At 39.9% G+C, this 16,074-nt stretch overlaps 1 protein-coding gene across 1 annotated transcript; it reads right to left on the reverse strand.

Moving 5' to 3' along the window:
* Window positions 1–297: 297 nt before the first annotated feature.
* Window positions 298–15,718, reverse strand: KLB (klotho beta). Its single transcript, XM_061993740.1, is given in 6 exon segments — window positions 298–659; window positions 2,288–3,431; window positions 4,690–4,958; window positions 6,825–7,332; window positions 14,880–15,623; window positions 15,626–15,718. Coding segments are annotated over 6 exon segments (3,120 nt in total).
* Between the last annotated feature and the right edge of the window lie 356 nt (window positions 15,719–16,074).

Here is a 16,074-nt window from a genome sequence, read left to right on the forward strand (position 1 = left end):
TTGGAAAGGTTAATCCAAGGCATAGGAGAGTCTTAACGTGTTCTGCTTTTTTTTTCTTTTAATTATTTAATAGATGAATTTTACTTCTGCATACAGGAGATGGATAAAAGTAATTTCAACAGGAGGAGGTGTCGTGGTAGCTCTTCTTCCTGTGCATACAATGGCTCTCCGCTGTTGATCAAAACACCTGATGCGTGTGGCTGGAGTGACTCGCGTAGTGCTTTTCTACAGTTTTCTGACCTGCATTGTCCTCTGCAGAAGGGGTGGATCTCATTGAAAGTGGGCTTGTTCCCCTTCTCAAAATGAAACACAGATGCATTGGACGCTTTTTGCCTTAAAGCGTTTTCTTCTTTTTCTTTTGTGAAAAACAATAATGGTCAAAAGCAAGACGAGGGTAGAGAAGAGGCAGCAGGCAAAGAATATTAATGGCTTCTTCTGAGAAATAAACAAGCAGAAGCTACATTGCTTTTCATGGCTGGAGGCATTGCAGACTGAATAGTCAGCAGGAAAGCCGTTGTTGCTTATCAGGTTATTGTAGAATTGTATTGAAGGCTTTCCTTTTGAATCCGAAGTGAAGAATCCAAATCTGGGCTTGGATTTTTCTTCGATCAGCTTAAATGCATAGTAGCCTTTAATCTTGACTTTATCAATGTAGTATGCTGTGAAGGGAAATAAACCAAAACCTTAATTAAACTTTGTATGACCTGCAAACTTTCTGGTAGTGAGTTCAGATTTCAAATGGTTAATCTATCAATTCAAAAAGTGTAATTGTGTTATAAAATATTTACTTACACGTACTGCTTCTAATAATACTCAGACACTAAATACTACTGAAATGCATCATTGTTTTTAAAAAAACATTTTAGAACTGGAGAATTTTCTAGACCTGCTCTGTGAAAGCTGGGTTTGAACAAGGTGTAGAGCTGGGAGCTGGCTTTTCTGGAAAAACCCAGATGCTGCTTTTCACTGAACCCAGCTGCCATGGTTCAAGGGGAGCGGCTGCTCATCTCTGCCGTGAGAGGAGCTTTCCAAAAATTCCTGCCCTTCTCCAAACCCAGCTGCTCAGCCTCACAGCACACATGACTCAGTGGTAGTGCTGCACCCAGGTGTTGCTGAAACTGCTGCAGTGAAATCAAAAATAGCAGTCCTTGGTGAGTGAACAACTCCCCAATTCATGTGTAAGCAGAGCACATAGTCAGGGATGTGACCCAGTTTAAGGGAGAACATTGTAAATTGGGAGTATCTTTTTATGAGTATTATGAAGTGTCATTAAAATGGGAAAATTATGGTGAAATGCCCTTTGAGCAGCCTTTTCCTTTAATAACTTACCGTTTGTTTGCAGTGTGAAATTAGCATGGAAAATAAATCAGTGAATGCTAGGTAGTCCTACAGTATTTGAGAAATAGCTAAGCACTGGAGGGGGAATGCTGTCTGTCCTGTTGATGTCTAAAAGCAATCTGAAGCCATGCTTAGCCATGGATAAGGCCTTTTCACATCATGAGCTCCTAGAGAGGAGAAACTGGGACAAATAGACTATGTTTGTGGTTACGTGCCTCAGAGGAGAGGAGCTTTTAAGACACCTCATGTCGCTATCAGGGAATTCTGTAGTGCTCAACATCAGGGAATAGCGAGTGCAGGGATGCATTATACACCTCACGTTGGCTATATGGTTCGGCTACCAAGGCCTTTCTGACATCCTCTGGCTCCTTGCTTGCCTTTTAATGTTTGGTTGGGGGAAGAGGTATGAGAAGGGTGAAGTCCCTGCAGCATTTCTTATACAATAAGGTACTGCTGAAGATCATTACCTTAAACATTTTTTAGGGTGTCCTCCACCTCCCTAATGGTGAATAATTTTTCTCTAAAGTGAAACTAGATTTCCGCAGGTGTCTAGGAGAAAGTAAATAGTAGAACAAGAGTTTGTCTCTCCTTCAACAGCAGCTCCTTAAAAATCTGGTGACCTGCTATATTTCTTCAGTGTTTCCCCCCAGGTCTCCTTGAACTTGCTTGTGCTTTCCTACCCAGTGACTCTAGTTCAGCAAACCTTTCTTTGGAGAATTGAAATTAGAGTTGTCTTTTGGTAGTTAGTGGTCTAAAGTGCGTTTCCTTGCTCTGTGTTGTAACTGCCACAAACTGCAGGATCAGACACCTCAGGGGACTGAATGCTGATGGCCAGTCCTGCATCTCAACCAGAGCTGCTTGCTCTCTCTGGGGCAAGTCTTGCTTTAGGAATGCCTGGATCCATGCTACAGGAATGGCTCTGGGGAACTCAACTCCATCCTATACTCACCTTTTAAAACCTCTTGTACATATTTTCCCAAGTAATAATTTCGAAGTTCATCATTGTCTAGGGACTGGTCATCTATTCCGTTTGCTGTGATGTAAATGTCAATGTCACCATAGGTTTCTTTAATCCACCTGAGAACTTTGCGCACTCCCCAAGGCACCACTGCCAAACGAGAAGGGGAGCTCAGGCAGGTGATGTCCTGCAGAAATTGAATGTCACGGTCAAATTCATACTGGCTCCCATTCTGAGTTTCGTGAACAACAAATCTGGTGGTGAAATGATTCAGCGCATAAAAGTCAGCTGCACCTTTGATGAGCTGCTTTTCCTCGCTTGTGAAAGATGGCAACAAGGAGTATGAGAGGCCTTTTCTGTTTTTAAAGTTGATATATTCCCTCATAGTGGCTGGATAGTCCCCAGTCTTAAATATGGGATCGGCAAACCAGCCTATTTCAAACTGAAGAAACCTGCTGGCAGCTTTTGAATGCGATTCAAAGTAGGGGTTGGCAGGCTCAGCCCAGTCTGAGTGCAGGGACAGGGACACTTTGCCATACTGAAAGGACCGGTACTGCTCATCGTATATTCTCCAGGCCATGGCATGTGCTATTAGTAAATTGTGTGCTGCCTGATACGTCTCGTTGCTGCTCCTATTGTAGACATCGCTTAGTCGGTTGGGCTCGTTTATTGTAATCCAAAGTTTAACCAAATCCCCAAGTTCCCGAAAACATAAAGCTGCGTAATCTCGAAAAGCATAGGCAGTGGCCTGGTTGAGCCATCCTCCTGCCCGCAGCAGGGGAGCCGGCAGGCCCAGGTAGGCGTGCGTTGGGTAATACAAGGTGACCATGGATTGAACATTGAGTTTCAGTACTTCGCTAATCACGCATCTGTAATACCTGAGAACCTGCCTGTTGACCACTGACAAATCACCATTGGGTAAAATTAGTGACCAGTTAAGTGCAAATCTGTAATGAGTGACTTTCATTTTTTCCAGGAGGTCAAGTTGCTTTTTAATACTGACAAAATCCGTGCACTGTGCTGGTCGGGTTTTTAGCTTCACCCCGTTAACTTTGTGCAGGAGCCCATCTCCCGTGACATTCCAGAGGTAGAGGCTGGGATCGCAGAACTGCGGTGAGGAAGCCGTGGATTCTGCCTGTGAAAATCAAAACAAGATGTTACAACGGGGTTTCATTAAAGGAATGTTTGGTCATAGGCTGCTTTTCTGCCTGTGTTTGGCTGTAGGATTAGCACTGGATATCAGGTCTCACTTAGATGCTTCAGGGAGAAGAGGATAACTGACTCACCTCTATGCACTTTTTCTGTGCTAGTGGTCGTCTTACCCATTCCAGTCCTTCATCTACAGCAAACATTAAAATTCCACTCTCTGTTTAGCCACACACTGGCAGTTGCCCTGCCACCAGCCTACAAGGCATGTTTTCACACAGATGCGTCACTCTGGTCAAGTTCACCCTGTGGTCATGCAAACAGCAACTCTCCGGCAGCTGGCAGGAGAATGGGGTGGTAACAGCAAGCACCAGAAGGTAGAGACAGGCACCAATTATCTTGGCACTGCTGCCAAGATCAACCTTGTGAAACTGTGGCACAGTGTTCCCTGGTCTTGCTGGTAGTGCTGCCTATGCAAATACCTGACACAAAGAGCTTCTGGAATTTAGTTATAGTTATTTAGTCTTTACCATCTCCTGCCACTTAACAAGGTTCTGTGTAGCACATGATCTTTGTTTTTCTGTTCCAATTTTTAAACATAGTTCTTATAAGATTTGGAATGCAATATAGGGAAGTTTAAAATATTCACTGGTTTGTGAAACAGGTAGTTTGATCTGTTTTCAAATATTAGCTCAGATAGTAAAAGCTGTATGTGCTGATGTTGGTTATCTTCATCTGTGGTATGTCTTTTCAAAGAATGGCTTGTTAATCACTTTTGTAAGTTTTCTCTGTTTCTGCCTCATTCAGTAGTTTTAGATGAGACCTCAAGCCTGCTGGTAACCCTGTTGCCACCAGTGTAACCACCTGTCCTTGCCCTGTGCCACTCTCTCTCTTGCACTGTTGTAGGCATCCCTCCGACCACACTACAAACTCTTCTGGTTGAAAAATAACCCAGGAGCAATAGTTTGTGGTCAGTTTCTTGGTCAGAAATTTACTGATCTGATCTGCCAGGTGGAGATGCAAACAGAAGGAAGGGGAGGGAGGGCCACCCAGCACTCTGTGACTACCTCACCTGAAAACCTATAAAGTATGTAAAACTGAGCCTACAGAAGTATGGCTAGGCTGCGCTTCTGTTTGCAGCGTGCATTGGGATTCCTGAACACAAGGTGCTGTACACTGTCACTTATTCACAGGTAAAGGTGTTGATTGCCCTGCCTCCAGCAGTCTTCCCAATATTTTACTCTTACCTTGAGAACAGACTCGGTGATACCCCAGGAGAAGTCACAGGAGAACTGAGCTTGCAAGCTTGGGGTAGACTCCCTTGGGAAGAAGCCATTTTCTTGTATGATTTGTTTATAATGAAGTGCAGATGACTTGGCAATCCTTTCCTTCTTTTCACTTTTGAAATCTACGTAAAATAATCCACGTCTGATGTTGTAAGCATGTTGCCATTCAAAGCCATCAAGGAGCGACCAGGCTGTGTAACCAAACACATCTGTGTTGTCGTGTTTAATAGCTGTGTCAGAGAAAGTAACAGCCATGAGTCGTATTTAGGACTCTAACACATATACAGGATATTCATGAGAAAGCTCTGTTTGCTTTGAGAATCCTGAGGGTTTTCTCAGTACCCACAGGGTTCTTGACCCATTGTAATTCATTGCAAAACGATGATAAACATTATAAATCTTAGTCTTTACTCATTAAGAAAATATGTACATCACTAGTTCCTGAAGAAATTAAATTGGTGTAGGATGCTTTATTTCTGAGCACACATAACATGTTATGCCACATCCAGATTTTCATCTGCATTTTATGATTTACCAGTATTATATACCAATAAAAATAGAGAAATGTGACTAGAAATTTAAGGGTGCAACAGCTGATATAGTTTGTGACTTTGTGTTTGCCTGTGAGGATAAAATTTTCCACTTTTATGTGCAAGATCTCTGCAAGCTCTAACATTTAGGAATGTCTATTCATCTTCTAAACTGATAAGTTAAATGTGTCTGTAGAGGATATGTAATGACTTTAGAAGAATCTGGGTCAACCGACCAAGAGACTGAAGTGCTTGGTTGATTCACAGAAGAGATGCAGCACATTTCAGAACACATACATATTTCTTCAGGCGATCTTAATGCCCTTCCACCTTTCAAAGGAGTATACATATAATCTTTTACGTATATAAGAAGGACGACAAAATGACTGTGTTCTCAGATGTGGAATCTAATTCACCAGGAAGGGCAGCAGAACAAAGCTCCAACCAAAGAACAAAGCAGAACAAAGGTCCAAAGCAGCTTCTCACTGGACAACAGCTAACAATGTTTGTTACCGACTTACACCGTGTGCCAGCTATCAGCTTGGAAGAAAAAAGTCCAAACTCCATGGTCAGTCACGTTAGCTGCCTGTCGCCAACTTTAAGCTAGGAAATAACACAGGGTAACTCCTCATGTTAATCTTACAAGGCCTGGAATATCAAGGGCAAAGCAGTGACCAAGTGGGGTTGCTGGGGGATTTTGACCCAGATGGACAAATAGTCATATTTTACCTATAGTCCACTGAGGACAAGGAATAAAGATTAAGTATCCTGATTTAAAGCTCCATTCTCAGCCAGTATTGCTGTGCCTTATTTTCTCAGGACATTTCACTTGGTGTAGTTTTGTATTTCCATAGTAGTTTTTTGCCTTGGTCATACCATGCTGCAACTGCAGCAGGAGGCAGTTTTGCACAGTACTTGCATTCATGCAGCAGAGTAACAAGGTATTAATGAGTACTATCATAGTCCAGCATGATGTTTTACAAGCTGCTGGATGAAGAAATGAGAAAACCCAAGGGCCTGCAGTGTAAGTATATAAGAAGCTGATATACAAGGCCAGAATACTGGTAAGGAGATGTTGCAATGTAATGAAGCAATACAATGGCACATGTTTTCAAGAAAAGCATCTTGTAAGTATTAGGGAAACCATGGGAGAGAGTACAAAAATGTCTGAAAATATCAACTACAAAATGCAGAGGTGAAGAACAATGTACAGGATAAAGAGATAGGCCAGAAGAGCCTTACAAGTAAAAATTCTATAGTTGGGCTGCCAGTGATGAAAAGGGATATCCAATGGATTTAACTCATTTCTGACTCAGTTTTGCACTTAATAGTTTTAAAATCAAATGCGGATATTGGACTTTAGCTTCATGGGACAGTGCCTATAGGTTTTTTTTCTCTGTACAACAGCTAGTACCAGTAGATCCTGATCTGTGACTTGAACTCACACAGAATAAATAATTAACTTAGTTGCCATTATCTCTTTCTAAAAACAAATAAATACAGAGCTAAATATCAAATTATCTTAAAGACCTCTCTGAAAATACAACAATGAACTTGTGTACAAACCTTGCAAAACCTTATTAATGAAATTTTTCATCATGTAGATGGCCGTGGTGTCATCTGTTTTCACATGGCTGTCAGTGAACCAGCCATTCTCTGCGATCAAGATCCGAGGACTGTTGTATTCCAGTTTAATCCAGTTCAGTACTTCCCTCAAATTGAGTGACAAATTTTGTCCCATTTTTGGTAGAGTGTTTGGAGGTTTGAAGTTATCTGGACCAAAGGACAATGCAAAGAAGTCAGCCGTTCCCTTTATGTAGTTTTTCTCATCCTCAGTAAAACGTGGCAAAAATGAGGATTCATTTCTTAGTTCTTCGGGGTAGTCGCCGTCCCCGTGGATGGGTTTAGCAAACCACCCAAGTACTCTCTCCATAGACTGCTGGCATTTAGAAATGTCCAAAGCATCTTGTGATTTGTTGGGTTCTATCCAGTGGGATCCCAAAACAATGGATATCATCCCCTTCTGATACGGTTCAAAGTGGGTTTTGTAGTTATGCCAAACTTTTGCATGAGCCTGATGAGAGGAAAATAGCATTAAACTGTAACTCTCAAATGAATCTCTGTGTGTGTTATCAGCTAGACAGGCAGGTAGCGACATCTGACTTACTACAGGGTGAATGTCAGGAGGTTGGGACATCCCTTTTCTCTATAGTAGCTTGCAACAGGATAAGGGGTAATGGGATGAAGCTGGAACACAGAAAGTTCCACGTAAACATAAGAAAAAACTATTTCACTGTGAGGGTGAGGGAGCCCTGGCACAGGCTGCCCAGAGGGGTTGTGGAGTCTCCTTCCTTGGAGGTCTTCAAGACCCACCTGGACATGTTCCTATGGGACCTGATCTAGGTGACCCTGCTTCTGCAGGGGGGCTGGACTAGATGATCTCTAAAGGTCCCTTCCAACCTCTACCATTCTGTGATTCTATGGGAATATTAGCAAACAGTTAAGGCATCTGAATTACCTGGCACAGCTGTAACAGGCAATTCCTGTTAAACTGTAAGGTACCTCAAGATGACAGTAATGGTCAGTATCTCACATATGCTGTTCCTGTGACGCATTAGGGCTTTTTGCCTTTAAACATAGGTCTAAATTTCAAGAGAGGTCCCAGCAGCGATGTGAATAGCTGTTGCATGGACACTTGGAGGCTAAACAACTATTAATGGTGCGATTTGAGCTCTGTGATCTAGTCAGATCTGATCTAGGTCTTTCATTGTCAAGCAGTGATTGCTGACATGATTCAAATTTTAAATCACCTTTATAATTGTTCCATAAATGATGCATCTCAAATGATGTTTCCTTCGTCAGTGAGGTTCCATGCTATTAATTGCTCTGTCCTAAGGGGGTTACTTGGATTTACTCTGATCAAACTACATCCACCCCATCCCTCTTCTTGGGATACACTTCTATCTATTTTATTTTGGCCTAATCATATGAGTAAGGGTTCATTTTTTTATATTTGCACAGTCTCTAAATGTAAAAAACTTGGAGAAAGGACCCAGCTTCGAAGTTTGAACTCAAATGTAAAGTTTTACAGTTCTGAGAATTTTTATCTGGGATTTCGTTCATTTTTTCTTTGAAGCTGCTATAATAATATTTTTTTCTGATAGTAGATGCAAAAGCAGAGAATGAAGCTTATTCATTTTAGACAGCAACAGCACTTTGGTTTTAAACAGAAATTTGGCAGCGGTATCTCATAAGATCTCTTGGGTATGGCATGTTTTAGTGCTCATAACTGGCCAAATATCGACAGACGGAAGTTTTGCTATTTATGTTAATGACAATGAAAGGAGACCTTGTATCACATCTTAATTCCATTTTCCTGATTGTCACAGTGTTTTAGAAAGCTTAACATTGTCACACACCACACTTACCTTCAAATTACACGTTTTTCATTAATTAAGCAAGAGAATACAGCAGCCAAAATTAACAGGAAGAAAAAAAAAGGTGCACGTGGAAGGTGGAGGAACCACTGGGAAAGGGGAGAGCTAAGGCATCAGGGAAGGGTGATTCTTCCTCACAGTGGGAATCACGGCAGATGATCTGACTCAGGGAAGAGGAGCTGACCTCTCCCAGCTGAGGAGCTGTCAAGTAACCCAATGTTTACATTACTCTTGACATGTGGCTCTATACTCTTAAGCTGGAAAGAAAATAACTGTTTGCACCCAGAAAGAAACCCTGAGAAGTGTTGTGAAACCCATAAGAGTGCTGAGTTAGACTGACATCACTACTAAGCCAAACAGCAGCGCTTACCTTTGACAACAATTTCAGTTAATTTATCTAGAAACACTCAGCCTTGACAGGTAAAAAAAAAACAAACCAAGAGACCTGATGTGAGGTAGATGTTTGGTTAGGCTAGGGAATACCAAAGCATTACAGTTTGTGAAACGTGTAGCAGTTGTTTATGGTTTCTAAGGTCGTGTTCGTAACATTTGCTCAAGGTCTGTCTTTGAAAATACTGATAAAGTAACATTAACCTTTGAAATGCAGGTTCTGTAGCTGAAAAGGGAAGACAGTGAAATTACATCCATGAAGCAAACTGCAAGATGCAGTTAAAATATTTGAAAATGGATTTTGTACCAGTCTCATTGAAAAATGTTGGTGGCCGGTGCCATTCCCTCACTTGAGCTCACTCTCCTTTCCTGAAGGTCTAGCCTGGAATGAGTGCTGAGCCCACTTTTGCTTTGTTCTCTGCCTTTAGTGATTTCTCACCTGGTTAGTATTTTTTTTCCCTCCTTCCCTGGCTCCTAACAGTACTGTTTAATAAAAGCTATATGCCTGTGTTAGCTCCACAAGAAAAACCCTGCTGAAGTCAGCTGTATTTTGCACAGTACCAAGCAGCATGACAACAGCACCAGGTAAATCTTATTAATCACCCAAATCTAGGTGAAGTGGAGAAAGACAACTTTGCCCAAACCTCAACTAATTAGAATGAAATATTAACATGTAAGACAATCAGGCGTAACTCATTGCATTCGTATGCACCTTTAAGAGGTCGGTGAGAAGAAAGTAAAGTTACTATTAAAAATATTGTCTGCAGTAGCGAATACAGCCACTGGTATAATTCAAGGAAGTAGAACTCAAGTACAGATAAGTACATTTAATATGTTAAAGATGAGGTTACCACACACAAATTTGTAAGTATCACTGGTGTTTCACAGGATTAACCTGAAAAAGTCACTTGTCTATAGTGAGAGTTTTACAGAGCTGATAGAGACTGTAGCATTTGCTTGCCTATAAAATTCTGATTTGAGTTGTTAACTATCTGTAAAGCATCTTAACAGTCTCATAAGGAAGGTGTTCCCTAAGTACCAATTATTGTGGATGGAACCAACTGATTAGTATAGTTTGTTACATATGACCACACATGAAGCAGTCATCAATTTAAAAGCTGTATCGTACATCAGTTTGGCTATTTTGAGTAAATTTTGACTAATCGTTTTTTTCAGTTAGAGTTTAATCCCTAATCTTTCACTTTCCTTTGTAGATCAAGGACAAATGTCAAGGCTAAATACATAGTGAAAGCAGGATCAATATTGTGTATTTATTCTAGATACCTATGCCACGTTAATTTCAGCATATTTTCTTGGTATTAATATAGAAATTATTTCATAGACTTGAAACTCACAGAGACTCCTAAGTCAATATTAACCCTGTAAAAATGCTAGATGAGTCAATTTAATAAAATCAAGACAACATTATTGTCCTCCTCTCTTCTTTAAATATTCTCATAATCCTTCAAACTCTGATCCTGTAATTTATCACGTATGTACACAAAAGGTTTACTACCAATGCTTTCAGATTCTTGAGATTTGTTAAAGTTAAGCTGTTTCACTTGAATATCACAGCAATGAACCCACAAAACAATGTCAAGGGTATCTGGAACTATTTTAGTGTGCTGGAGAGCAAGAATATTCAGAAAAAGGAGAATTTTACAAATATGAATAAAAATATTCTATCTCTGTTTTTAATTGTTTGGTTTTTAAACCATGAAGAACTAGAATACCGAGTCTTCTGATGATGGTGTTAAACATTACTTTAGAAGAAGGTCAAGTGCGTGTGGCTTATTCAGAGAGTATCTTTCAGTTCAAGCCCTTTTTGGTATGTGGTAAAGATGCCATGTAGTCAGCAGAGCTAAAGCCCTTATTTTGCAAATTGACTCTGAAGCTCAACCCTTAAGGAGAGAGAAGGACTCTTTAGATCTAAATTTCTAAGAGGGTCATTTGAAGGAGTGAGGCTTTGCTATCAAATTTGTTGGATGCTAATCGTCTTGCATTTGGATTGTGTTTTTCCTGATGATTTCCAACAAGTGTAAGAAAGCTAACCTGAAAATAAGAAAATACACAAACCAGTGCAAATCAATGCTGGATTTTATATCACCACTGGTGACTACTACAGTTCAAAAAATCTTCCACATGCTGCTCTCTTAGTGGTAACAATCATACAATTAACCAGATGTTTACCTAAGCGAGCCCTTATCAATGTGTAAGTGTCAAATTCAAAATTTCCTATTAATTTCCATGGAAGTAGTATCAGGTGCTTTAAAATGGTCAGTAGCAATTATTATCCTCTGTGTACGAATAGTATACATAGTAACATGCAAATATGGGTTTTAAATTGAAATTATGAGTTTTTCTGTGGATTATCTTCCCCACGTAGATCTCCTAAGCACTCTGCTTAGCAGCCTTAGCTTCTGCATTCACTGGGCCCTCTTCATGGGTCTTGAATAGCAAGACCCATTCAAAAGGCAGGACTGTCTCTTAGGCAGATGTATCTGGGCCATTCCTGTGAAAGTAAGGCACAGAAGGAAAATAAAAGTACTAGGTGACACAGCTTCTGCAATGTCTTGTGTTGGCCAACATTATAGGGCCCTGGGGCTTGAAGAAGAAGCATCAATCCTATTTTTATTAAAAAGACTTAATAAAGTCATTATCTACCTAATTACCTACCTGAATTAATGCTCAGAAAAAGATAATTTTTTAAGAAGTTCTAAAATGCATGGACTCTTTCCTTAAACCAGGCAATTATTTGGGTCTTAGAATGTTGAATTCCTTTTTTCAGCTAAAATTGATAATTTAAAATCATGAGAAACTTCTTCAGCCCTCTTCTAGAGACGCCAAAATCTCCAGCAACTTTCCAACTGTTCTTGCAGTAAGATAATCCAAAGTCCAAAAGAGGAGAGGTTTCTGGTTTATTATATTGTTTTTGTGATATTATCAAACTTAGCTTCAGTTTATGATGGATACATCACATGAAAGCACTCCTTTATATAAAAGGTGATTAGTTCCTACAACACAGCAACCATGACAGTGCACTGGTAAATGAAACTAAAAGTAGAATTCCTGAGAGAGCCTCATTTAGTTTATTGAAAAGTGCTACAAAAAGGCTTGAGAAAGATTATTCAGCAACTTGCTGTGTAACAGAGCCGTGCCCAAATTAGTTTCTTTTGGTGAGTACATACCTGTTTTTCCTGCTCAGCCTATTTCATGTGTGGACCTGGTAATGTATAGGGAGTGACAGGTAATGTCCTTCAGTAGCCTGTCCAAAAATGAAGCTCTGACAGGGAGAAGAATGTGGCTCCTCCTAAAGCCACTGACATAAATGAAAATCTTTTCAACGACTTTGCCTCATAATGCCAAAACCTGACAATTTTGTTCGCCTTTTATTTTTGGGAGGACATTTTTGGTTTGCTGTGGTAAATTAGAAGGCAGACATAATATAATGTCTGAGAAACAGTTTTGCATGTGCCAGTACTGAAATAAATTTACCTGAAGGAATTCACCAGTCCTAAGAGGCCATGTGAAATCTCTTTAAAGAGAAATTCTTATAATACTCTCTGCCTCTCAAAGGAGAAACATTTCATAACACATGAATTGTGGTTATCCATCAATACATTATATCAATACAATATTGTCAACAATCCTAAACAAATTGAACACTTAGATACCCACAGAAATCTCTCAGAATGATCTGGCTAGTTGGATTGAAAATTATAATATTACCTCTAACTTCTGTGGAATGACTGGCTTTAATTACATTTTACAAAGAAAAAAATTATATATGTGTGTATATATATAAATTAACTCATGTCGACTAGCTTCTCAAGAGCTTCCTTTCCATCTCCAACCCCAAACATCAAACAGTTCCTCACGTACTACAAATGTCTTTATGAAGACCTAAACTCTTCAGAACTTTTACAGTGTCACAGAAGAGAGTTGCTAATAGATTAGGTCATGATCATGGGTCTGTAAGAAAGATAGGACACGAAAATAATAACTTCTGTACTAAAAGAATAAAAACTAGCTGATGGATTGTGTATTGCTGAAAATCTCCATTTTTTCACGTAAGTGATTGATTTTATATTCAGATTCACAGACTTTAAAGCTGAAGTGAACTATTAGACCAAGTCTGAAATTTACATAATATCAACCAAAGAACTTAGGATGTTAATTTGTATACCCTACTCAGCTGTGCTTGGCTTCCTGGAACTCTTCAGCAGAGGTATCGCTTCCTGCTTATTGTATGCGGCTTACACAGATTTTATTCAGTGGGAAAATTCAGAGACTGCCTCTTTGGCATTCTACTTTTGATTGTGCCACTCAGAAGTGCAGGCAAGCAATGCTGCAAACTTACCTTGTACCTTTTACGTGTATCAAATACATTTTTATCTAGTGCTTGAAAACAAAAAGAATGTTTAACCATCAGTTCTCTCCAGACACTTCACAAACATCTAAAACTATTCTTGTGCTGAGTCTGAAATCAATGACTCAGAACACTCAATGACTTTCCTACATGTAAGAATTCTGTTGACTGCAGTGTGAATTTTCTGGGAAAAAAAAGGGGGGGGGGGGGAGTGATGCATTCTGCAGGTTCAAGCTCAGAAGGAAATACAAGAAATACAAATGGTCAGCTACGGCAATCATTTTGTTCCTACATGTGCACTTCTTTCTGACAAATATATTCAGTTGTATTTGTTTATTTATAATGTACAGGAGATGGTAGAAAAAATATCTTTGTGACAGCGAGTTTAAGCAGGAGGAATTATACTAGCTGCTCTATGAGACAGAGACAGGACAGTGATCCGCCCTGTAAAGTACTTTGAGCACTACAGATGAAAAATATGTCATATTGATACTGTTAATTCTTATCTTAAATTGCCGTTATTGCAAATTGTTTCAAATTATAGCAAGAGAAAATAAGAACATTAGCTCCTGTGCATAGGAGTTAGCTACTCTGAAGAACGAAGTTATTCAGAGGGGATGCTGTAAACTCTGTCATGCTGTTGAGAATATCATGAACAATGTCTGCACTTTTAGCTTAAAAACTGACTCATTTCAGATTTCCCTTTTTGTCCTTTGCAAAGAAAGAATACCTTGAACTTAGTACCCCATACTGCAGCTATTGAAGGTATTGATCATAGGATCAAGACTTTTGTATGTGTAATTATGCAGAAGACAACTGATAAATAAGACTGACATAAAAATTAAAATGCTGAAAACATCATTGAAATAATGTAATTTTGAAACTCTCAAATACTGAAGAGGACATTTGTTTTGTTTCAAACCCAATAAATGCTAACCTTGCTAGCTTAGCAATAAACATTTTGCAATATGATCTTTCTGAGCTGGAACTAGTAATATTTATACATACTCTTTGGCTAGCAGAATTGATCCAATATGCAAATGCAAATACATTTCATTTTAAACTAATAGGATAGTCATTTCAGTGTAGCTGAATGACTGGTCATGACAGTGTGTTTATCTAAGTGGAAAGAATAAAGAAGGAAAATCGTGCTCTTTAATAGCCAGGTTTTGTAGGCAAAACCTCATTTAAATAAAATACTAAACAAGCACTTTTAAACAAGTAATTACTGAGTCGGCGGTTGTGACAACAACAATAAAATCAACGTGAGCATTTAAAAAGAGACTGCCTTAGCCAAGGGTTATTTCTTGCAGTTTTCACATTCCCTGATGTATCTTTTTTTAAAGGAATGATTACATGATTGATTCCTCCCATCATTTCCAATGGCGACACAAGATTAGTTTGTAAAATCTTACTATATTGTACCTTGATCAGATTGTGTCCTACAGAGTAGACGGTTGTTATGTTCCCTCTCTCTCCAGGAGCATGAATACCCGTGCCATACCCATGCCAAGCTACTAAATACGGATTGTGGATTGTAATCCAATATTTAACACGATTCCCAAAGGTCTGGAAGCAAAAGGTGGCATAGTCATTGAAGATATCAATTAGCGATTCGTTTTTCCATCCCCCATATTTTTCTTGCAGCATCAAGGGCAGGTCCCAGTGGTACAGGGTAACCATGGGGTCAATATTTCTGTAGAGCAGGGAGTCAATAAGGGTGTTGTAATACTGGAGTCCTTCTTCACTGGGAGCTGCTACCACTCCAGTGGGAAAAAGCCTTGACCATGAAATGGAAAACTGGTAAAAACTAACTCCCAAAAAATCCAGAGCAGATAAATCTTTGTCCAACAAGGTGTAACTGTCACTGGAGGTGTCTGTGCTGTCAGCATCCCCAAACTCAAGGTGGATGAAGCGATCCCAGATAGAGGAGCCTTTCCTGTCCTTCCTCCAGCTGCCTTCCATGTGGAAAGCCCCCATCCCTACACCCCAGAGAAACTCTCTGGGGAAAGTGTCATATAAAAACATCTGTGTTTCACTCACAGGGCTGAAGTGGGGATCCTTTTTCCACACAGATCTTCCCTCTCCAGCACGCCCAGTAACTACCCTTATCGAAAATAATGTCCAAAAAGCAACAAATCTCCCCAGTCGTCGGCCACACATTGTGACAGTTTATAGCGATGATGTTAGCAGTCAGGTTTCTTGCCGACACTGAAAAAAATCCATTCATTCGCTGGAGTCCCCTCCGTGCAGACTGTCTTCATTTGCCACAAACTGCTGGAGCGTCTTATCGAAGCTTCACTAAAAGCTTGCGGTTGTAAAAGCCCTGTCAATGATTAGCCTGAACTGTGAGACCTAGAACGGGTCAGAGAACAGCGTAATTTTTAGGGAGGTGGCCTCTGTATGACCACTGAGACATCTAGCTTGCTTCTTACTGCAGGAAAAGAGGTGGCCTGAGCAATACAAATGTTAATAACTAATTTGTCATTATTTAAAGCTCAGTCAGGTGGTAGAATATAGGTGACAGAGGGTGCTAAGAAGCTATCACGCCCTTTATCTCTCGTGCAGCTGTATTTTGAGGAAATGTGGCCAAAATATAATTCAGACTACATAGTTTGCA

The sequence above is a fragment of the Colius striatus genome, chromosome 3 (genome assembly GCF_028858725.1).
Source record: "Colius striatus isolate bColStr4 chromosome 3, bColStr4.1.hap1, whole genome shotgun sequence".
Classification (NCBI taxonomy): Eukaryota; Metazoa; Chordata; class Aves; order Coliiformes; family Coliidae; genus Colius; species Colius striatus.